Source organism: Tiliqua scincoides, chromosome 4 (genome assembly GCF_035046505.1).
Source record: "Tiliqua scincoides isolate rTilSci1 chromosome 4, rTilSci1.hap2, whole genome shotgun sequence".
NCBI lineage: Eukaryota > Metazoa > Chordata > Lepidosauria > Squamata > Scincidae > Tiliqua > Tiliqua scincoides.
In genome coordinates, this window is record NC_089824.1 from 71,406,333 (window position 1) to 71,426,230 (window position 19,898).

The 19,898-nt window shown below is 44.6% G+C and overlaps 1 protein-coding gene across 3 annotated transcripts in view; it reads right to left on the bottom strand.

Annotated features, from left to right (window-relative positions):
* The window catches only part of SLC66A2 (solute carrier family 66 member 2), an 89,598-nt gene that overhangs the window by 51,355 nt on the left and 18,345 nt on the right, over positions 1-19,898 (bottom strand). For 2 of the 3 annotated variants that reach the window (XM_066622943.1, XM_066622942.1), the window contains exons 3-4: positions 7,500-7,633; positions 3,530-3,583 (exon numbers count right to left, since the gene is read on the bottom strand). In XM_066622943.1, the coding sequence (XP_066479040.1) occupies positions 3,530-3,583; positions 7,500-7,633 (188 nt within the window). The remainder of the gene's footprint in view (positions 1-3,529; positions 3,584-7,499; positions 7,634-19,898) is intronic. The other variant, XM_066622944.1, reaches the window with a different exon arrangement.

Genomic DNA, 19,898 nt, shown 5'->3' on the forward strand with positions numbered 1-19,898 from the left:
ATCTGAACGGCCTGAGAGCAACACGCCAATTCTCCACTCTTCTGGCCACTACCACATTCCTTCTCTTTGCAACCATTTTCACCCAATATCAGCAGGCACAATCACTCTCAGTCCAAAGGCACTGGAGCCAATACAAGGTTTAGTATGAGCCAGGCTCAGCCCCAGCACCCATTCTCAACACTATGACTCTCCAGCACCAATGAAAAGTAATTATATAATGAAAACAAAGCACACACATTGGTATCTGTAAAATGTTGCAAAGGTCACGTGTTTTTTTTCTTTAGAAAGGGGACATCTCTGATTAGTGGACTACTGTAGTTCTTTATTAGTTGCCAGAGCCTTCATAGACCTTCCAATAACTTAGGGCAGTGGTTCCCAAACTTATCTAGGTCACGATGTCCCCGTAGCCTCCTCAGCTAGGCAACACCATCTTGGATCTTGCAAAATTTCGCTTTAAAGGAACTTGCTTTAGAAATTTTGTGAGATTCAAGATGGCAGTGCCCAGGGGAACAGATGGGGGACCATCACACCATGACACACGCTTTGGGAACCCCTTACTTAGGGTGGTTTTTGTAAGAGTTTCTAAAGTCACAGAGCTTCCTTCCTACAGCACTGTGAGAGACTTGTGTGTATTTCAGGTACTTAAAGGGGGCAGTGGGTCCCAAGAATCAGGCTGTCTCACCCCCATTTTAAAGTTGTTGGAGCCTGGAGAGCAACCCTTCAGGCCTCTTCCCTTTTCACATCTTCATTATATGCTTCAGCCACAGCTTCAGTTGAATAGACAGAGCGCTTCTCCCACCATGGACAATTAAGAGTTCTTCCCACATTCACACACAACAGTGGTTCCCCCTGTCACCAGATCTTGGCTTAAAAACTCAACTGATTGCAGTTTTCTTTGCCGTGGAACTCTATGAAACTGGTTCATGTGCATATTAAGAAGTCACTGTAATAATTGAAGGCACAACATTAGTATTTCTTGGACATTAAGGAGAACTTTGGCCTTTTCCAGACTACTTGAGACAAGTTTCATTCCTGCACTTCTTTTCTACATGTCTACAGAGAACACAGATTCACAAAAGCCATAAACCAAGTTTGCGTGACTCAAATAAGTGCCTTAACTATGTATCCACCCAATCTGACAAGTTTGCTCTTAGCATTCTAGATCTACATTTATTTTATTTATTTAGCATATGGCACATAATACATGGACTTATATATCAGTTAGACTAGATCAAATTCTAGATCTACACATATGCATGAACACAACAATTTTTACTTGCCATTTATTTAAACATGAAACAAACAGTAAGAAACCAACTTTAGAAAGCATATTCTGTACCACAGAAAAGTTAGTGTTTCTGTTTGTGTATTATTTTCTGTTTTGCAAAACAATCTCAAATGCATTGCAGTACTTGGCCATCTCTCATTCACAGGGAAGTTCAATTCAGTTTCACACAAATATTCAGCTTCTGTAGGTGCACACAAGCTAGCCATTAACTACTTTTAGAAACTTGCAATTTTAAAAAAATGAACAAAAGAGTAGTATACCTTACTATACCCTGCAAGAACCTAAGATGAATAATCCTGCTAACCTTGAGCATATTAAAAGAAAACAGCTTTCAACCATGCAACACAAATTACACAAGCAACAAGAATGTAAACATAAAGTTAAGGAACCTTAACCTGTTTTACATTCCGTAAGTTAGTAGAGTTTTATATAGCAAGCCAGTGAAAATTACTGCAAGCAAACAATGAAAATCAAAGAATAAAAAATTTGAAAAAAGCTTTTTGAAAAAGATGCAACAGGAAATGGTGTCTTGAAAAAAGGAATTGAACCGATGTACATACTCAGAAAAAGTTATCCAATCTCAAGGTGAAGGATGGATTGACTGCATTCTGATGAATTCTCCAGTGAGGACCAACTAAAAGTCAACTTGCTTTAGAGGGTAACTGCAAACTGTTGCAGGTAATAGCTAAATGTCAATATGCTCATCTCTCATCCTTAGGCAACAGCCTGAAGTGATGAGAACCAACAGTGCAGTCTTACGCATACTAACTCTGAAGTATGTCTTACTGTATTCAGTGGGACTTACTCCAAGGTAAGAGCGTTTAGGATTGTGGCCAAACATTACCAATTATTTTTATCACACATTCAAAGAATCATGACAATGGCTCCGAGTCTAAACACAGCAAAGTGAGCTCTAATTCACAGCAAAGACTTTGCACAAGTGAAGGTAGTGGATGGCATAAGGAAAATGAAATATATTCTCACTTCAATCATTCCCTACCTCAAGGCAGTCTAGTTTGGAGAGTCAGAATGGTGTTGCGATTATGGAGTTTGACTTAGACCTGGAAGATCCAGATTCAAATCCCCACTCAGCCATGAAGTTTCCTGGATGACCTTGGGCCAATTACTGTCTCTCAGCCTTGCCTACCTCACAGGGCTGTTGGGAGGCCAAAACCCTAATGACCTACATACACCACCCTTAGCTCCTTGGAGGAAGGGCCGTATAAAAATATTTAAAAATAATAGTTCCAAACATACATATTATAGGCTTGCTTCATGCATGGCCTCTGTGCATCATCCCTACCTTACTCTTGCATGCCTGAGCTTCACATCTTAAGGATTATATTTGCAACATATCATAGATCATCCATGTCGCATGTTTAGTTTCCATGTCACAGCAATGGACCTCCCATTGGAAGAACTGGACAAATGCCCCAGACGCAAAGCTCGCACACATCCAGGACCGCGGGAAGTCTTAATGAGGCTCCCAATGCAGTCAGAAACTATGCTTCCGGATTTCCAGAAGCACAGTTTAAGACCGCGGGGAAGCCTCAGGCGGCTTCTCCTGTCAGTCCTGGAGTCACGCAAGGCTCTGTGGTGATCCAGGTGAGTGGGGGAAGCGGCTTCATGGGGGGGGGGGCGGCTTCATGGCACTTTGCCCCAGGGTACCTCGAGGAGAGGTTCACCACTGCCATGTCATTCATCTGAGTTGCTGTTGCAGGCATGGAAATTAACCACAAAATCTGGTTGACCCATAAAATATTAAAGAAGCCTTTCCTTATTTCTTAGTTTCAGCAGCAAGCCTTCTGGAGTGGAGGCATCCTAGTTATAGAAAATTCACAGTTGATCTTCAAGCAACAAAATGCTAAAAATATGACTTCTGAGTGTGCTAAGAAAAAGAATCAGTCAATCAAGACATATTAAAAGTTGTTTAATCTCAAAGTTGTCCAGAGAACTACTGAACCATTCTGATGATAAAAAATCTGTGAAAGAGTAAAAATCTGCTTGATGAACAATACTGAATGCATCTTTTTCCTCAGTCAGTGCTAAAACTGAACGGAAGTGGTATTAGATAGGGGAAATGTAGCACAGACAAGAGACTTAGTAGAAATGATAATCATGCATTCATTTCTGACACGGCAAAAACATTTTTAAAAAGCACACAGTTAAATAAAAGGTAATGAAGAATGGATGGTGTTTCAAATGGCAATCTCATGCAGTATGGGTTTGTAAAGTACATACCCAGAAAGGATTTCTTTGGAGGTATTTTGATTTCTTCATCCTTACTATCTGCAACTACATTAAAAAATTGAAGAGAAAGGAAAGACAAAACAGACTAGTTTGACTCCATACAACAGCAGGCCTTTCAGTTCTTTTTAAAAGTTAACCATGTTAGTATATCTTGCTGATAGCCATGCCAGAAGTGCTTTAGTTCCTGTGCTGTCCGCACGGCATTCACCTGGATTTAGAGAGTAGGTAGAAAAATAATGGCGTCACTGTGTGCTTAAAACTGTCTGAAAATACATTAATATTTATTTTATCCAATACATACATGTAATGTGGCTTCTACACATCTGGTTGTTTTATATAGCATATAAAATGATGTTTGTTTTTAAAGGACATTGAAAGTAGCTTTAACATTTAAAGTTTCCAGACTTAGCCTAATTAAAACAGCAGGAGAGAGAAAAGATTATCAAAACACTGTTGGCTCAACTATCCAAGAAATGATTGTGTTCTAACATACTGAAAAATCTCTCTGCCTTGCAACACTACAGGGCCCATGATACAACCATCCATACAGATTCTACCCAATTTTCTGAAATAAGAGGGCCCCATTTTTCCTTAGATTACACTTGCCATAAGTTCAGCATTGGTATTTGAGAACTGTATCAAATTAATGGAGCAAAGGCAGGAGTAAACTTCTGTGCAAGAGGGAAAAGACCGCTTGTTCTATTTTCCTAATTATAGGTGGAGCCTACTTATCCGTGTTAGTTCAGTTCACTAAGGCAGCTGTTAGCTCTCAGCCCTCCCATTGCCAGCTGTCCCGCTTCTTTCACAGGTGGGATGCTGAGCTTTTAAGAGTCTAGTCCTATGCTTGCCTACTCAGAAGTAAGCCCCACTGTAGTCAATGGGGCTTACTCCCAGGAAAGTGTGGATCGTTTTGTTTGTGCGGCTGGAGCATGGGGGGGGGGGGAATTTGGCAAACACTCTCTGGGTTTTTTAAAGCAATCCCCTCTCCCCCCCCCCCGTACTCAGCCCTCCCCGTTGTCAGCTGTCCCTGCTTCTTTCACAGGTGGGATGCTGAGCTTTTAAGAGTCTAGTCCTATGCGTTTCTACTCAGAAGTAAGTTCCATTCCAGTCAATGGGGCTTATTCCCAGGAAAGTGTGGAGAGGACTGTAGTCTTGCTGGGCTGTTTTGTTTCCGTAGGCTGGAGCACGGAAAGCCTGCATCATGGGGGGGGGGGGAAATTCGGTAAAACTCCCTGGGTTTTTTAAAGCAATCCTCTCTGTTGCTACCGTGCCTGCCCCTGTGTGTGTGTGTGTGTGTGTGTGTGTGAGTGAGTGTGTGAGTGTGTGAGTGAGACAGAGCAGGAAAGCGAGCTCCACCTTGCTGCACATGCTCTGGCTACAGAGGTTTTCTGCCCCCCTTCCCCTCTTCAGCCTCTTTGCTGACTCAGGGGCTCCAAGAGTGTTACTGTTCCTTGGCAAGGGGGACCTCTTCCATGGCTCCAGGACTGTTTCCCTGTCTGGGCGAGGCGGAGCATTTTTGCAGTGTTTTGGGCTGCCTGGAAATGGACCAGAGGCCAGTGCAGGGCAAAGGAGGCAAAGGTGTGTGTGACTTTCATTTCTCTCACCCTATTAGAGCTGAGACAAATCCGCAGATAAAAAATCCATGGATAAATAGGTTGCACCTGTATAGCCAGTTCCTCCAAGACCCACACAAGTCAAAGGAGTACAAAAATGGCCTAGAGCAGACTCAAAGTGGCTTCTAATCTATTTGCACATTTCTGAAATTCTCTTTTTATAGAAACAGTCAAAGTGATGTGTAATACCAAGGTATAAATATTGCAGAGTGTGAGAAAATTCCCAGACTTCTTTTTAGATTTTATCAGAGTAAGATAATCTCACATTCTTTTTCATTAACAACAGATTTAGAATAAGTTCTCACAACAGTCCATATAAGACAACTCTACATATCAGAAAATAATTTCTCCCCATCTCCACCAACAAAAACTGACAAAAATAAAATCAAAACAGAAAGGGCTTGCTTTGACATTCCAGGTCTCTATTCACGATAGTAAATGTATAGGAGAACAAGTCTTCAAGAAACTCTGGAATGAGAGAAGGAAGAAGAAAATCTTTTATTTTCTCATGAAGAACTAGAGATAAAGAGATCTCTAGATTGGAAGGTGAAATTTCAGGAGATCCCAATTTATCCTGCTCAGCAAGCTGCTAATAAAGTCAGGATGAGCTGACCTTCCCATGCAACATCAGATACCATATAAATAAAAGTGCCAAAAATGCACACTACACAAAATAAAAAGCATTGAGCTAAATTTTGTTTACTGTCATCAGCATGACCTTCAAGCCACAAGAACTACGTAGGGGAATGAGACATGCTTGCTCTTAAAACATGAACCGCTCCAAAATAAGAGTGGAGCTGTTTTATTATTTTTGAAGTTAAGAGAAATTGGTTCGCTTCTACTCAAGTGGGACTAGAAGGGTGTCTAAGAGAATATCTCATTTCATAATGGCCCACTGAATACAAGGGTCCACAAAAGTATATGGAAAAAGCACGATCCTAGGGAAAAAAAGACATCTAGAATTACCTTATAAAGGCTGAAAGTAGTGCAATACAGTTTACAACAGAAGATGCGTTCCTTCACATGAAAGCTGTCCTGCTACAGAATAGCAAAAAGTAAAGGTTGTGATGATGTTGAATAGCAAAAAGAAAATGAGGCCAGTACCAACACTGGTCAAGAAAGTTAAAAAGGGAGTTCAATCTCAAAATGGTAACGTAATAAATGTAATAAATAGAATGGGAAAGCCCAGTAATTTTGATAAATATTTCTTCAAGGGCAAGAATTCACTTTTTGCAAAAGGAATTCTGAAAATTTTCAAGATAAGGGCCTTTAAACCTGCCCAAGCCATCAAATATATATTCCAACACACACACACACACACACACACACACACACACACAGAGTTCACCATGATACCTCACAACTATGTACATACCTCTCATACTATGAAAAGGATGTTGTCTAAAAGCCACAGGAACGACAAGGAAAAAATGACACATGAAGCATGATTATAAGGCTGCAAATATTGAGGCACAACTTTCCAACAGCAAGCAGTGATGAAATATAGATGGCAAAAGAATTAAAGCCCCCCAGAAAGAAAATCCAGTATGGAAGAAGGGTTTATTTAACGGAATTTTACCCCACTTTTCCTTACAAGTATATCCAAAGTTGCTTACACAAAGACATTTAAACACAAAACAATCCTAAGAACAAAATAATTAAAAACAATCACACAGCAGCTCACCATCTGGAACACACACACTACAGAGGAGATAAACACCGCTGCTGTGTATTTCTGATGCAGTCACAGTGGCATGGAAACTTTATGAGGGTGATCCATGCGGTGACTGGCTCCAAGTGCTATAGCTGTTGGATGCAATAGCCAGTGCACACAGGCCATTTAAAGTGGCTTCCACAGGATAGCAACAATTTATTCAATAGTAACTGGGGTTAAGCCATTTCTGCCCAACATTGTGTATACGCAACAGGGATCAAATGTGTGCACCTATGGGCTGGGCAGGAATTGGTTAAGGCAGCCGATATGATGGCAAGAGGCATTTGAACACAGTAAGGATTTGGGAGTACAGTGTACAGTGAGAAGAGCCTCCCACTACAAGCTTTGCAGAAGAGAAAATACCTCTCAGTTATACAGTTGAAGTATAGGTTAGGCTCTCTCAATGACATTAACTACTTAACAGGGAGTAGCATAATATCAAAGTAAGGATTTGATTTTTGTTGCTAACAAAATAGAAAGATCAGTTTCAGACTAATACCAGTTTCCTTCAAATGGGCCAGACACAGCCATTGTCTTGGATGCTTAAAAAACGCATGTGCAAAACTCTAATTTAGTCAAGAGTAAAACAAACATGGGGAAAAAATACTTTTATTATATAGCATCACTAACTAACCTGAGAAGGAGCGCCGTTTTATATTCAGCTCATTTGTCACGCGTACTTCTGTGCACAGTTTCAGCATCAGTAACATTGTAATTATCATTATAATGCTCTGCAACAGTAGAGGGGACTCAAAATGCCTCCCAAACCTAGAAGAAGAAAAGAGAACCCCTCAATATTGAACTGCACATCCAGGAAGTTCTGTCAATTAAGCACATAACTGCATCTTTAAAACCGCATACATCAAGCAAAGAATTCCACTAGGAATAAGTTTCTACAGTCCATACTTGGCTAAAATTCTGAAAAGTGAGCATTCAGTACTAGACCAGGCATTATCTCTCCCTCTCATCCTCAATCCTGTAATGTTCAACCACCTGGAGGGTGGCCAGTGCACAAACTCACAATAAGACTGTTATACAGCAAAACATTAGAAAATAGTCCACGTGTTCATTACTATTCATAATTTTTGAAGAACAAGGTGTACTTCTTTCCGAGACATGCCAATAACTTTCATTAGAAATGGAAAGTCTTTCAAGTCTTCCCCCCCCCCCCCGCTTTTTCTCTCAGTTGGAAAGCAGAGCACCAGATTCTCTCCCACAACTCAATGCTATACTGGAAACTCCTTCCTGGACAGAGCCAGTGTAATGGAGTAACTAGTGTGTCCATCAAGGAGGAGAGAGATCCACTCTGAAATCTACACTCAGCCATGAAACTCATTACTCATTGGACCAGTGACACTCTCAGTCTAACCTACCTCACATCAGTTGTTATAAGAACAAAATGGGGGTGGAGGAGAGGAGAAGATTAACATGCCATCCTGAGGTCCTTGAAGTAAGAGTGGAATAAAAACATAAATAATTCCCTGGATTGTTTACATAACCTGCTAGAAAATTAGTGTCAGAATAACTTTTTTTTAAACTCTCTCTCTTAAAATTTGCATAAGACAATTGCAAGCTATCACCCAACTCTTTTGTAAAGTAATGTCTGCACACAGTTCTATAAAGATGCTTAACAGAATGAATTAGCTTTGGTGTTGTTAACTGAAGTGTATAATGCAGGGGTGTCAAACTCATGTCATACAGAGGGCCGAATATCATTCATGATGCCTGCTGAGGGCTGGAGGCGATGACATTACATTGGAAGTTATGTCATTAAACGGGCCAAAACCAGAAATAAACTGTTCTTGTGTAGGAACTCATTAGCTGCTAATGACAGGAGAGAAAATACACAAATCTTGATCATATTTGAAGATATGGGAGAGCCCAATTATCACGTGAGCCACTCTTTCAGCAGTGTCACCTCAGCACTGCTCAGTGGCTGAGAGCTCGAGGGCCAGATAAAAAGCAGCTGCGGGCCGCATCCGGCCCTCGGGCCTTATGTTTAACACCCCTGGTATAATGGAAGAGTGGCATGATCACAGAATTCTTGATGGCACAATAAGCATTGCTGAATAGGATGTGCTGGATATTAAGGGAAAATGCCCAAGTTAATGTGGGCTCCTGTGCACTTTCTGGTCTTTTATGGAGCAGGTGACATTACAAAAGAGTAACATTAAGTACCTGAGTTTCAGATTTTCAACAAACAAGCAGAGTTTTTAACAATGAATTTAAATTATGTATTTAAAAAATGAATTCAATGAACCTCACTAAAACCACTAGAGGGAGATCTTTTCCCTTCTAATGCTTTTAAAAAATTATTCATAAACAGTCATACCAAAACCTTCCAAAATGCTTCTTGAACACACTGAATGGAACAGGCCTATTTATAGTAAAGTTTTTAAGAACTCAACCACATGAAGCCATGCAATATCCAACTGCCGCATGTTCACAAATAACGAGCCATTATTATTTGTCCTCCCTCCTCAGATATGCTGGGTTTTCCCCTTAGTTCAGCCTCAATATAAGGGGCAATGCCATTTTAAATGAATGTATGTTTATGGATTAATGCAGTAGTAGTAGTGGGTTAATGTATCAAAAGGGTACCACAGCTCAAGTCTACTTAGAAAGCAGCAGCATACTGAGTGGGGGGGGGGATCAGCCAGTCCAAGTGCTCCCCCGACCGGTCATGGCAGAAGGTATTCTGAGAGCCAGAGACATGCATGGCCTTTTTGGCCCTCACAAAGCCTTCTAAGGCCTCCTCAAGGTCTGGGATTGCACTGGCCCACAGTGATTAGAAAAAGGCATTCAGCACGTGCTTGTTACTGTAGGGTTCTCATTTTCTGTGGCTTAGCTCTGGTGACACCCAGTTCAGATTAAATCTTGGGGAGAAATATAAGAGAGGAAAAACTGGCCAGTTAACTTACACTGAAAACATAAATTTTTTTAGTGCTCTATAGTTTCTTCTTTTCTAAAACTCTGACCATTGTTCCACTGTTTTAGTTCACCCAAATACTCACAAAATGTTCTCATTCTTTAGAAGGAGTTGCTAGCAACAGAATGTTGACCGTGCAGTTTTTGTGGGCAAAATGAAAAATCAGTTTGGAGGGGAAGACAGAGGCCTGAAGGACAGCATGTTACACCTGGGCAGTTAGGAAGACTGAGGGTTAGGAAGATGGTCAAACAGATAGGGGAAGTCAAGGTCAGGGGCCCAAAGGCAGAGGGTTGATGGGAGAAAGGAAAAACCACCACAGGCTGCAAAGTGGAGACTTGAAAAGAGGCAGACAGAACTCTAAGAGGCGGGAGAACAAAGACTGAGTATCAGGAGTCCAAAGGACAGGAAGAGTTGGTTAGCAAGAAGAGAACAGACAAAAGATAGTAAGATAGAGTCGAGAGCCTAACCTTGAATGTGTGTGGGAGGGAGGGCATGTGCGGGGAAGTGAATTTCTTATACTGTTTTAAACATATCAAGCAAATCCTCAATTGTGCAACATGCAGCGCAATCCTATGTTGTGCTGGAATAGACAAGCCAGGAGGACTGTGCTGTAGGCAGTGCAAGATAGGGGCCAGAAGTGGCTCAGCCAGAGGCAAAGGGAAACTCTTCCCCTTATCCCCCGGGTAAGCCACCAAGGCCCCAATGGGTCTCCTCAGACTTGCAGGTGGTGCAAGTCCAAGGAGAATGGAGCAGCTTCGAGCCACTCCACACTGTTTGAGGAATAGGGTTGGGATCCGGCATAACTGCCACGTCCCAGTCATGCCTCCCACTCCCCAGCCACCCGCCTCCTGGAGCACCCTCTGCCTGCCCTCCCCCACCCCAAAATGCCTCCCTCCAGCCTCCTCCCTGCCTTCCCTAGACCCCTGCATCAGCCAAGCTCAGCCAACGCAACTCTCCCTCCCCAGGTCGTTGCAGAGACTGGATACAGCCTCTGTGGACTGGTGCATGTCCCTGCACTGGCCCAGCTGACTCCAGAGGAGGCGCAAACGTGCTTTACAGCACATTTGTGACCCTCCTGGGCCGGCACAAGGGACTTGCACCAACCTAACAGAGAGTTAGGATTGTGCCCTTAGTATTACTGAAGACCAAGCAAAACAAGCTTAGAACATTCAAGAAGTCACTGATTCACCGATTCTCAGGAATGAAGGTACAAAACTGGCCCTCTGAAGCAAATTAATTTAGCTAGGTCTACTGACGATATGAACTTGAACATCAGCCAAATGTTACTAGAGAGTCTACATTTTATGACTGCATTAGATCCTCATCACAAAACTGAGGTGTGACCTTCAGTAAGAAATGGCTGCTATCCAAATTCTTTTTCTAAATTGCATGGATGTCTTAGTAACCCCCTAATAAATTTCCCTGGCATGCATACCAATAGGTCTTCACAAATCATGGTAGTGTTCCTTTATTGAACAGCATCTGAAAATTGCCTTTCATGCTGGTTTGCTTTTATTGAACACCATCTTCATCTGAGCCTTTGAACTTCACCACCTTCCCTCTCCCCAATTGACATCTTTGTTACCGTCACTTCTTTGAAAACCTGCAAACAGCTTTGTTCTTTTAAGTTTCATTTATTTTACATGCCTTGTGCTGAGCACTTTCGTAATAAAAATTATACTACTACTCTGAATAATAATTTTTAGCTATGACCAAGAAGAAACCCTGAATAATTCTACCTTGGTGGTCTCATTCAACCCCTTAAGATTATGCCAGGTATCAAGATGCAACCCAGATTCTACACACACTGTCACTGCCAACATGCAACACAAGCTTCCTTCTACTATGCTTGTACCATTTTATGATTCTCTCATTTAAAAAAAAATAAATTCAGGACCTAAATGCTTCTGTGACGCAACATTTAAACTAGGGAATGCCCATGGAGCACTAAAACAAACAAGGCTACATTCTCTTTCACATCAAGTCCTGGTCATTACATAGATCTTGCTTCTTTCTTTTTAAAACTTTAGTTCTGTGGATGCTCTGTTCCAAAGCTGGACCACAAATCATCTTTGTGCTTTTGATAGGCAGGAATAAAAGAGAATGCCTATCCCCACCACAACAAGAATGCCTACCCCTTCTAATTAATGTGCATGGAGACAGGCAGGAGCAGCACCTTAGCTGGGATGCTCTGCAGCATGGGCCCAAGAATCTATCTGTGTCAGATTCAACCCCACAAGTCATCAAGGCAGCACAGAATGAGTACAATTCTCATGCAACTCTATATTTTCTAGTTCTGTACTGCTACAACATGCATAGGAGTCAGTTTTGTCCCAGACAACCCAGGAACAAAACAGGCTGCCAGGGACAATGCGCAGTTGGCCAGGGTGGAGTGGTCCTTGCACAAGGCTCAACTTGTGTGGGCTCTTCCTCCTCCCACTGAGCCCCTCCCCACCAGTGAAAGCAGCTCAATTCCTCTTCCACCCTCTTAGAATGGAAGGGGAAGGGAGAGGCGACACATCAGTCAAGTTGGAAGAGGACCAGGAAGGCCTTTGTGCTGGCATATGCTCAGGTCCAAACCTTTCCCCAGGTCCTAGCAGGACCTAGTGCTATCTCTGGAGACAAGATAACATTCAGCTAGGGCTGGATCAGCAAGGTGCTAACAAGAGAAATCTGGTATGTTGATTCTCTAGAATGGGATTTACAACAGAAGCTCAGTACAGTAACATCTCTTATCAGTGTGAACAGTGTGATACATTTCTTAACTCCCTCTTACAACATAATTCTTAACAAAGTAATGCATAATATACTGTTGTGAAATACTGTATATACTCAGCAGGAAGGCGATACCTTCTCATTTATCCTTCTAGGGTCCTATGTACTAAAGGTGGCCACGATATCCCAGCAGCGATTAAAATATACCAAGTTAAAACTTTGTCACAACTTTTATATGGGACAATTCTAGGCCCTCCCCCCTCTAGAGCATGTTCAATTCAAGTTTTTAAGATCGCTATTCCAAGTAGCTACATTTCCAACACAAGCCTGCATTTGGATTCCAGCCTGCTAAAGGTTGAGATCAGAATTTCTCTAGCTTCCATTTATCTTTGGCTCAACTTAAATTTTACCGCCTGGGGTTTAACATCTCTAGTTTTATGTGATAACTTCCAATCAACCTGGCTCAAGGCAGTCCAAGAAAGCTGAGACACTTGTGGTTCTCAACTGAGGTTGCATTGGCAATGATTTGAAACAGGCAAGAGCAACCATAAAGCAGAGGTTGTCAGACATCGAATGGCAAGGGGATATCAGCAGAACTCCCAATTTTTTAGCCATGGAGGACACCAGATAATATAGTTGCACCAGCCACCTATCTCTTGCTACTTGAGCTTCCAGGACATAGGAGAGCCTTCTTTTTAGCCAGATGAAGACCGCTTCCCTTGGCATTTGTTGAGGGTTGCTATAAGGATCCCTATCCCTAAAAGGGTTTGCCTTTGTGGCTCAGGCGAAGTGGAAATGATAGAACATGTTTTGTTTCACTGCTCATTTTATCAGGGGATATGTGCTAAGTTTATTACTTCCCTGATTAGGACATTTTCAGGCCTGTCCGATGAGGAGATGGCCAAGAAACTTCTTACAGGAACCGATTTCACAGTCCACAATGTGGAGAGCAAGTTTCTTGGCAGCCACTTGCAAAATTTCACAAGGGTATTGTTAGTTACGAAAAAAAATTTATCTGTCTTCCTGTTTTTGGTACCAAGTATACCCAATTGCTAAAATTTCTAAATCTTGTTTGATACACGGCTATGTTGCTGTGTTTTGTTTATGCTGGTCTTTGACCATATTAATAAAACTGACAGATCGACTATCCTTCTTGAGTAGAACTTGACCTGGGCATAAACCGGGGAGAGCTACTACTTCAGAATGTTACTGGCAAATAATCTTTTTCCTCATCTTCACGTTTTGTCATCATGGCAGCAGGAGGAACAGAAGGGACAAATGTCTACCCTAAAACTGCCTGCCCACCCTTCAGAGTGGTTCTGTTTCAGAAAATGTGAGGAGACCTTGCCCGTCCCAGACACTACACCTTATCAGTTGTTTGCCTTCCACCTCCCCCTTTCCCTGAAGCAATTTTTGCCTGTCATGCATCAACCTTCAGTCATGCCCTGCTGATTCACAGCTAAGCGTAATCTAACTGTTCAGTCTCCATGGCTCCTGATCTTCAACAGCTCTTGGGAAAAGATGCAGGGAAAGACTCATAGCAATGTGCAGCTGTTGCTGCTGGGCAGCCCAATTCCAATCTGCCTGGAGTGCCAGGACTGCCGCGAAGCTAAAATGGCTGCTGTTGTATCCTAAGTGCACCTGGCAGCCACTGCTGGCTCCTCAGGAGAAGGGGACATTCGTCCCCTTCCCCCATGTAAGGAAAGTAGCTACTCAATTCTGCGACAATTCTTGGGTTGATGCAGGATTAAGAGCCTCCGTGTCGGGCCTGGAGGCCCAACACGGGACTCTGCAGTTCCGCCGCCCCTCCCGCCCAGCTCTCTCCCCTGCCACACCTCCTCCCCGCCTCCCCCCAAGCCCACACTCACCTCTCTGCACCCAGGCAGTCCAGGCAAGGCTTCCTGCTGGCTCTGGGCCAGCACTAACGGCTCACAAACATGCGCTAATGGCATGCCTGAGACAGTGTGCCCCGGTGGTAAGCTGATGCACCGGGTTCAGGTTGGTTGGCAACCTTCAGTCTTGAAAGACTATGGTATAAGCCAGCACCCGGTATTCCCGGGTGGTCTCCCATCCAAGTACTAACCAGGCCTGACCCTGCTTAGCTTCTGAGATCAGATGAGATCAGGCATGCGTAGGGTTCAGGATTGGGCTCTAAATGGCTCCAAAGGCAAGTGGGAGGCACTGCTTACATTTGCATTTGGGAACCTACGCTACTTACCATTTTGCACCGCTCTAGCTATGTTACTGCTATAGCAGGCAATTCAACAGTTCTTGCTTAGGTTGGAGTGACTTGACTGTGCTTCCTACCAAGCTCCACATCCCTGAAATTGGTTTTTAAAAAATTCTGCATGCTGTTTGCCTTTTCCTGAACATGTTATCCATCCTAAATTCCTTCCCAGTCCTGTCTGCATCCTTGTTCACTGTGTGTCTGCTCCAGTTTCCCAAGTTCTACTCAACCTCAGGCCCTGAAATACAAAAACCACAGCAAGCACTTTTTTCTTTCCTCCAACAACTTCCTAGGAGGCCTAACATGTGTCTTCCTCACTCTAGAGTTAAGCCTCCCAAAGTTCTTCATCAGAGACTGAAATAATTACGCTGATTCAATTATTTTATAGGAACATGTTGAGGTCACAATTCTGTCAATACGGCAGAAATTTATTACTTTGCAGTTCATTCAAATATTCTTACAGTACAGTCATAATATGCGCTGGTAAGCCAGGCCTCACAGTGCTACTTGGATCCATGCCAGCTATTTAGCCCGTGCAGGGCTCCAAGGCCAGGGAACAGGGGTTAAGATATGGTGTGTGCTGCTGCTGCTGCCAGTCCCACCCCCTACCAGGCCCAATACTCCCCTGTTCTGCCATAAACACTCTCCCCCACCCCCAGAATGCCCTCCCACCACCACCCTTTCCCACCCCCTGCGACACCCAGCTCAATCTTACCTGCTGTGGCGGGCGCAGGGACTGGATCTGATGCCAACAGGCCAACGCATGACATTGTGCCAATGGAGCAAGCTCTCAAGTCGGCGCAAACATGCTTACAGCATGCATGCCAGGAGGCCTGCACTGTACCCAGAACAAGACAGGGACCCAAAGTGGCTCAGTCGGAGGTAAGGGGAAACTCTTCCCCTTACCCCCGGGTAAGCCACTGCAGCCCCAATGGGTCTCCTCAGACTTGCGCTACCTCAGGAGGTGGTGTAAGTCCGAGGAGAGAGGATCAGCTTGCAACTGCTCCACACTGCTCAGGAATGGGGGCTAGGATTTGGCATATCTGCTGGGTCCCAGCCCTGCCTCCTGCTCCCTGCCTGCCTGCCCCTGGAACTGCCCTCCGCCCACCCTCCCCACACCCCAGAACACTTCCCTCCCGCCTCCTCCCTAGACCCTTGCTTTGGCCGAGCTCAGCCAACCCAAGCCTCCACATCGAGGTCAGTGTGGAGGCTGAATTCAGCCTCCACAGGCCAGCACACATCCCTGGGCCGACCCAGGCAACGTTCAAGGAGGTGCAAACGTGCCTTACGGCACTTTTGCAACCCTCCTGGGCCAGTGCAAGTGACTTGCGCTGGCCCAAGGGTGTGTTAGGATTGCGCCCTAACTCTCACAAGATTTTGTGAGATCCAAGATAACCACGTCTAAGAGAACAGGTAGGAGGGGCCACCAGAAACATCCCATGACACCCCTGTGAGTGCGCCACCACACCCTAAGGTGTCACAATGATACTGTGAGAACCCCTGTGATTGGGGTTAGTCACATCAGCACAATAATGTTGTGCTATAACTCCCTCTCCCCAAGTAGCATATCCATTGCTATCCTACATGTTCTTTATAAACTACAATAACTGCCTTTCCCAAGGTTATAAACCTAAGGTGGTTTACAACAACATAATAAAAGTGCACATGATAAAATCATAGTAGCACAATCTAAAACAGCAACTAGAAACATAAAAGCATAAAAACAGATAAGAATTTCCAGCAGACCCATTCCAATATTCCCACATATCAGGTCTCTCACCGACCACCAAAAGCTATTTGAAACAAAAAGTCTTCAAGCCTCATCAGACAGTGTCTAAGGAGGAGGTGATCACAATTCGCCCAGGAGAGAATTTCACATTCAAATACTCCACCACTGAGAAGGACCTTCTTCTCACCTCTACCTCTTCCTCTCCTGCTTCAGTCAAAGGGGTCACACAAAGAAGGACCCACCCTGAAGATCTTACGACCAGGTGGTCTATATGGGAGAAGGCAGGCTTTCAGATACCTGGCCCAAGCCGTTAAGGACCTTAAAGGTTAAAACCAGCACCTTTAGTTAGGCCTGGAAATGAACCAGCCACCAATGTAGCCACCAGAGCAACAGTTCAACAGAATCAAATTGTTGAGTTCCCACAACCACACAGGCCACCAGCTGCAGTTTCCAGTCCATCTTCACAGGAAGATGTGCACATTGTAGTAGCCTAATCACAATGGCACCAAGGCATGGGCCACTGTGGTCAGCTCAGAACGGAACAGGTACAATTGCAACTGGCGCACCAGCTGAAGCTGGACACAGTTGCCACTTGCCAATCCAAGAGAACTATTTGTCCAAGAGGACCCCCCAGGCTGTAAATCTGCTCCTGCAGAGGGAGTGCAACCTCATTCAGGGCAGGCTGATGAACCAGTCCCTGCATCAAAGTTTTCTGAACCAAGGGGACCTCTGTCTTGTAGGATTGAGTTTCAACATGCTAGCTCACATTCCGTTCCCAACAGCCTCAGGTAATGCTCCAGGACCTCAACAGCCAAAGGCCTTCTTCCAAGATGGAGGAAAAAAGGGATAGAGCTGGGTGGCATCAACATATTGGTGATAGCCAACTCCAAGTCACTGGATAACCTCTCACAGTGGTTTCATGGGGCATTATAGAACCCTGTGGCACCCCACAAGTCAAAGATCAGGGTGCCAAATAGGTATTCTTAAGCACCACCATCTGAGACCTGTTGGACAAGGAAGAGTAGAACCGCCACAAAACGGTGCCTCCAATTCTCAACTCAGTCAACCATACCAGAAGAAAATCATGGTTGATGGTGTCGAAAGCCACTGAGGGATCAAGCAGGACCAACAGAGACAATCCCCTGTCTGGTCCCTAAAGCAAATTCATCAAGCAGGGTGGGTAAGGTTGAATTCAGACTCATAGGGATCAAGATAATCAGCTTCTTTCAAAAGCTTTAGAAAGATGACTCTCTGCACAGTACCTAATCTATGTTTCTCCTAGGTCAGCATTCCAAGGCCAGCATTCCTACCACCATACCAGGTAAAGTTGGCAACTGTTTGCCGGCAAAGGCAGGCCCAATCTGAGGGTGGGATGCCCTCCACAAGAAGAGGAGATTGGCTGGCCCTGCCTCCTGGTAGTGGCAGGGGCATTCCCACAAGGGTCAGGAATGCCCCACTTCTTCTACCAGAGAAAAAAAGTTATCTGTTGAGAACAATCCTCTGTAGACATCTAGATAAATGTCATAAAGAAAAACACGGAAGGAGTGAACTGAATAAGTACTATAGCGGCTATAACTCAGGTTTTATCTAAGGATATTTGTAAAGGTTGCAGTTTTAGCTGAATGGAACGAATCCCCTGTGTTTCCCTGATTTGTTTCACCTATTTTTCAGTATTTGAGGCAGTTCTGGCTCACCAGCAACAGCGTGTGCCATTCAGCTACTGGGATCAGCTTATAGACAGCTTTGGCCCTTTTGTTACAAACACCATTAGTCACAAGGGAACTTCAGCTTCTCTTCCATCTGAGTAGTGAGTTCTCTCCAAAAACTCTCTCTCCTGATGACTGCCTCACATTTCTGTCTGTTTTGTTTCACTCCTCCAACCAGGGAGTGCCACAATGTCCTTCCAGTGAATGTAAAAACTCCCAGCACACAGTAAGTCATTGTAGTTCCCTTCCTGCAGCCTAAGAACCCTCTTCATGAGACTCAGAGAAGAGCATCCACTCACCAGACAGCAAGTGAAAAGGACTGGAGATTCCCTCAGGCAAGGCAACTTAGCCAGGGGAAAGGTCTAGCTAGAAAGCATCATGTTTTCATGAGGCTCATGAAACATCATGTCCATGAGGCTGGACACATGCTAGACCTGGAGTTTTTGTCTGGGCAAAGGGATGGTGATCTGGATGTGGAGAGGATCAACATCACTCCGTTGTCATGGACAGATCACTTCCTGGTAAGGTTTAGACTTGTTGCGGCCTCCTGTCTCCGCAGAGGCGGAGGATCTTATTATTTGGTTCACCCCTGTAGACCGATGGATCCGAATGGTTTCCTGAGAGCTCTGGGGGATTTTCCTGCTGCTAAGGCCAGTGACTCATCTGAGGCTCTGGTTGATCTCTGGAACACAGAGATGGCCAGGGCTGTGGATGAGATTGCTCCTGAGCAGCATCTCCCAGCCAGCAGAGTCAAAGTGGCTCCTTGGTTTACCGAGCAGCTTTGAATGATGAAGCGGCAGTGTAGGCGTCTTGAGCGATGGTGGAGAAAGACTCATGACAGATCTGACCAGACACAGGCTAAGGCCCACTACAGGGCCTACTCTGTGACACTTCTTCTCTGCCACTATCACGTCCGCACATAGCTGGCCAGCATAACTGTTCCATGTGGTGCAGGGTCTCCTACATCAGACCCCATCAGTGGATCAGGAGGACCACACGGAGGTCCGCTGTAACACCTTTGCCAGGCACTTTGCGGATAAAATCGCTCGGATTCGCCACAACTTGGACTCCATTTTGACAATGTCTAGTGATGTCCCCGTGGCACCTGTCAATCCTGTTTTGTGGGATTCTTTTCAGCTTGTAGAACCTGAGGATGTGGACAGGATCCTATGGAGCGTGAGGCCATCCGCCTACCCGCTGGATCCATGCCTAGCATGGCTGGTTAGATCTGCCTGGGAGGGACTGGCCAAGTAGACAGATAGTAAATTCATCTTTGAGAGAGGGGGTGGTGCCTCTGGCATTAAAGCAAGCAGTGGTTTGCCCCCTTCTGAAAAAGCCCTCTCTGGACCCCTGTATATTGGATAATTATCAGCCAGTCTCGAACCTCCCGTTTCTGGGCAAAGTAATCGAGCAGGGGGTGGCGTCTCAGCTCCAGAGGATCCTGGATGAAGCGGATTATCAGGATCCCTTTCAATCTGGCTTCAGGCCTGGCTTCGGAACGGAGACTGCCTTGGTCGCCTTGGTGGATGACCTACGCCAAGGGCTGGACGAAGGGACTGCATCCTTGCTAGTCCTTTTGGACCTCTCAGCGGCTTTCGACACCATTGACCACGGTGTCCTTCTGGGACGGTTGGCCAAGGTGGAGATCGGGGACACTGTTTTGCAGTGGTTCCGGTCCTTCTTGGCTGACAGGTCCCAGATGGTGGTATTGGGGGACTCCTGTTTGG